This window comes from Bison bison, unplaced genomic scaffold (assembly GCF_000754665.1).
Source record: "Bison bison bison isolate TAMUID 2011002044 unplaced genomic scaffold, Bison_UMD1.0 scf7180017864468, whole genome shotgun sequence".
In the NCBI taxonomy this organism is placed as follows: domain Eukaryota; kingdom Metazoa; phylum Chordata; class Mammalia; order Artiodactyla; family Bovidae; genus Bison; species Bison bison.
This window is the reverse complement of record NW_011495029.1, coordinates 5,033,499-5,036,823: the sequence shown is the minus strand read 5'-3', so window position 1 is coordinate 5,036,823 and position 3,325 is coordinate 5,033,499. Positions and strand designations below refer to the sequence as shown.

General features: G+C 45.0%; 1 protein-coding gene across 1 annotated transcript; it reads right to left on the bottom strand.

Annotated features, from left to right (window-relative positions):
• Positions 1-556: 556 nt before the first annotated feature.
• Positions 557-2,580, bottom strand: PABPC5 (poly(A) binding protein, cytoplasmic 5). The gene is given in 3 exon segments (XM_010860616.1): positions 557-1,655; positions 1,657-1,967; positions 2,518-2,580. Coding segments are annotated over 2 exon segments (1,149 nt in total). The 5' UTR covers positions 1,828-1,967; positions 2,518-2,580; the 3' UTR covers positions 557-677.
• Between the last annotated feature and the right edge of the window lie 745 nt (positions 2,581-3,325).

Here is a 3,325-nt window from a genome sequence, read left to right as displayed (position 1 = left end):
TTCTAATGTACTGATTGGTAAAGTACCAATATTCTTATTGAAGTTATAAAGTTAATAGTGGAAACTCTCAAAACTTATTCAAATCCACTATGAAGTCTGTGGTATGCCCTCAGTATAATAAAGAAGGGAAAATATAAATAAATAAAAAAAGGAAAAAGCTCACATCTTTAAAAGGGAATATTCATTTTAAATAATAATTTAAAGTCAAATTATGCATAAACATTAACTGGATCACATACACTTTCCCCTGCTCTACAGATTTCTCAAAAAGCAAGTTAGAAGTTTTCACTGTGATAGACTCAGATGTAAGGACATAATGAAATTTTATTTCATTAGGAGAAATGAAATTTAGTAGTATTAGCGAAATAAGGAAGGACATATGCTCAATTAACTCATGTTGATTAGTTTAGGACAAGTGTGTGGAGGAATAAACTTTATTCTATATACTCCTAAGGATATTATATCGAAAAATAGTACAAAATGACAGTTTTACAATTAGAAATTATATTCTTCACTAAAATGAACAAGGCTTTCTGGTTTCACTTTTTTTTTTTTCCCAAAAGAAAGTATTCACTTAAAAAAACCTGTTAATTGACATAAAATAACCTCTTATCACAAAGTAGCCCAAACTAAGTAGGCACCAGCTTAAGGCTGAAATAAATTGAGCATTCTTATCCTCACCACCTGCGCCTGGCCTGGCCCAGAGTGACTTGCAGAGGCTTAGAGCCCACTATGCGACCATTCATCTCATCTACTGCTTTGGTAGCCTCTTCAAAAGAGGAGAAGCAGATAACACCAAACCCTTTGCCTTGCCCCACCTCCACCATCACTTTGGCCCGACTAATTGACCCAAAGGAAGAAAATTCCTCCTTCAGTTTTTCATCATCAATGGTCTCGTCCAGGTTCTTAATATAGATAGGCACCCCTGGAGGCCGACTTTTTTCTTTTAATCTCAGCCGCTCAAATCTTCTCCTTAACTCAGCAAGACGTTCAATTTTCTTCTGTGCTCGCCCTACATAGAGCACTTTCCCATCGATGGACTTTCCATGCAGATCTAACACAGCCTTTTGGGCAGCCTCATGTGTCTCATATCTTACAAATCCAAAGCCTTTCGATTTCCCACTGGAATCTCTTATTACCTTAACGCTTTCAGTTGGCCCATACTCACTGAAAAGTTCCTTCAGTTTGTCGTCATCCATGTCATCTCCAAAGTTTTTAACGAAAACATTAGTGAAAGTCGCTTTATCCCTAGTTCTAACTTCAGCAGCCCTCTCTTCCGGAAATTTGAATCGGCCAACATACACCTGGCGGTTGTTGAGCCGCACTCCATTCATGTGCCAGATGGCCCTATTGGCAGCGGCCAGGCTGTCAAAGTGCACATAGGCATAACCCTTAGAGCCATTGTCATCGCATACGACTTTGCAGGAGAGAATGCTCCCAAAAGCTGAAAACAGATAAAAAAGGGCCCTGTTGTCAATGGATTTGTCCAGGTTTTTGATGAATATATTTCCAATTCCAGACTTTCTTAAGCGATCATCTGGCTGAGACCACATTAGACGGAATGGTTTGCCATTAATCAAATCAAAATTCATGGTGTTCAGTGCCCACTCAGCATCCGCAGGAAAGCGGAAGTTAACGTAGCCATAGCCCAGGGGGCGTGCGGGTCACCGGGTCACGGCAGATTCGAGTGAAGCGCAGAGGTCCAGCAGGCCTGAACTTTTTATATAACATGTCCTCAGTAACATCTGGGTCCAAGTCACCCACATACAGGGCAGCCTTGAGGTACTTCTTTTTCTTGCCAGCAGGATTAGGCTCCCCACTCCCCATCTCTCTGAGCACAAGGAGAAGGCTCTCTTGGGAGAGAAAAAAAGGCTGCTTTCTCTAAGCTATGGGCCAAACAGCTGTTCACAAACAGAAAAAAGCCAAGGCGAAGAAAGCTAAAAGCAGACTCAGAATCACTGTTGAGGCTGAGAAAAGGAAGTTCAGAAACAGCTGGTCAGCAGGCTCAGAACAAACGCATCAGAGAAAAAAGCACCCCAATAACGAATCTATTCTCCCTAAGGGGGCTTAGAATTTCCACCCATTCAGATCTAAAATCAGTTTCAAAAGCCAGTAGTAGGAAAGAAATGTCCCTTCCCCCGATAAATAGTAAGAAATCACTAAGCAGCAGGCTGGCTCCCCACATCTAGCCTTGTCGACAGAGGCCTCACGACCGATTTTCTGCATAAAAATAGGCCTCAAGCTCCCGTGGGTTTAAAATGATAGCAACAAGGGCAGGGGCCGAACGTGTATTCCTCCGCCGGCTGCCTGGCCGGTCGGTCTCAGGCGGGCTCGCAGCTCACTAAGGCCGCGCTATAGACACTCAGCGTCAGCGAAAGGGCAAACTGGACACTTGGTGCCCTGCGGCCAGGCAGGAAGGCTGCAAGCAGCGAATCGCGCAGAGAAACCAGACAGACAGACACACGCGCCGGGGACCGGAGACCGCCCAGATACCCAAGATGCCCACTGGGTACGGACCGAGTGATGCGCGGTGATTTCGGCAGCCTGAGACTCGCGGCGGGTCCGGAGGGACTGACTGGCGGACGCGCACTGGGTCAGCTCAGACGCGAAGCGGTTCCGGACAGATGCGGGGCGGAGTCAGGAGAGAAGGGCAGATGCCCGGCGGGCGGGCAGAGCGCAGACGGATGGACAGGGATTGTTCCCCGCAGGACAGACTGAACCAGGGACTAAAAAGCCTGGAGCTGTGGTGGGGCGAGCCGACGGGCGGGGCGCAAGGAAACCCGGAACCGTGCTAAGGAACTTCCCGCTTCTTCCCGCTTGCTCTCTGCCAAGATGTTAAAAGATAGAGAAATTGAAAAGGTTTCTAGATTTTTTTTCTTAGTTTTGAAAATATATTTATTAATTTAAAATATTACGTTTAGGCTGCTGACCCCAAAATCAAGTCAAAGGAGGTGACGACCTAGGTGGAGAGAACTGTCAAGTTGTTTTATTTATTTATTTATTTTTAACGAGTTCCCTAAATTGTTTCTTCTTAGGAAATAAGATATAGGTTGCCTACTTTCCTGAGTGCATTGGAAAGTCAATTGACAGCTGTTCTGGACTCCCAGTCCAGTGCTAAATGATCACAGGGTCAAATAAAACACATGCCCATTTTGTAATTGGCTTTTATTCTTACTCCATTAAACTTCAGCATAATGGTAGCATTATCCCGAGGTAATAGTCAAAGTTCCTTTTTGCTGCTCCAGTAATACTGCTGCTGCTGCTAAATCGCTTCAGTCGTGTCCGACTCTGTGCGACCCCACAGATGGCAGCCCACGAGGCTCCA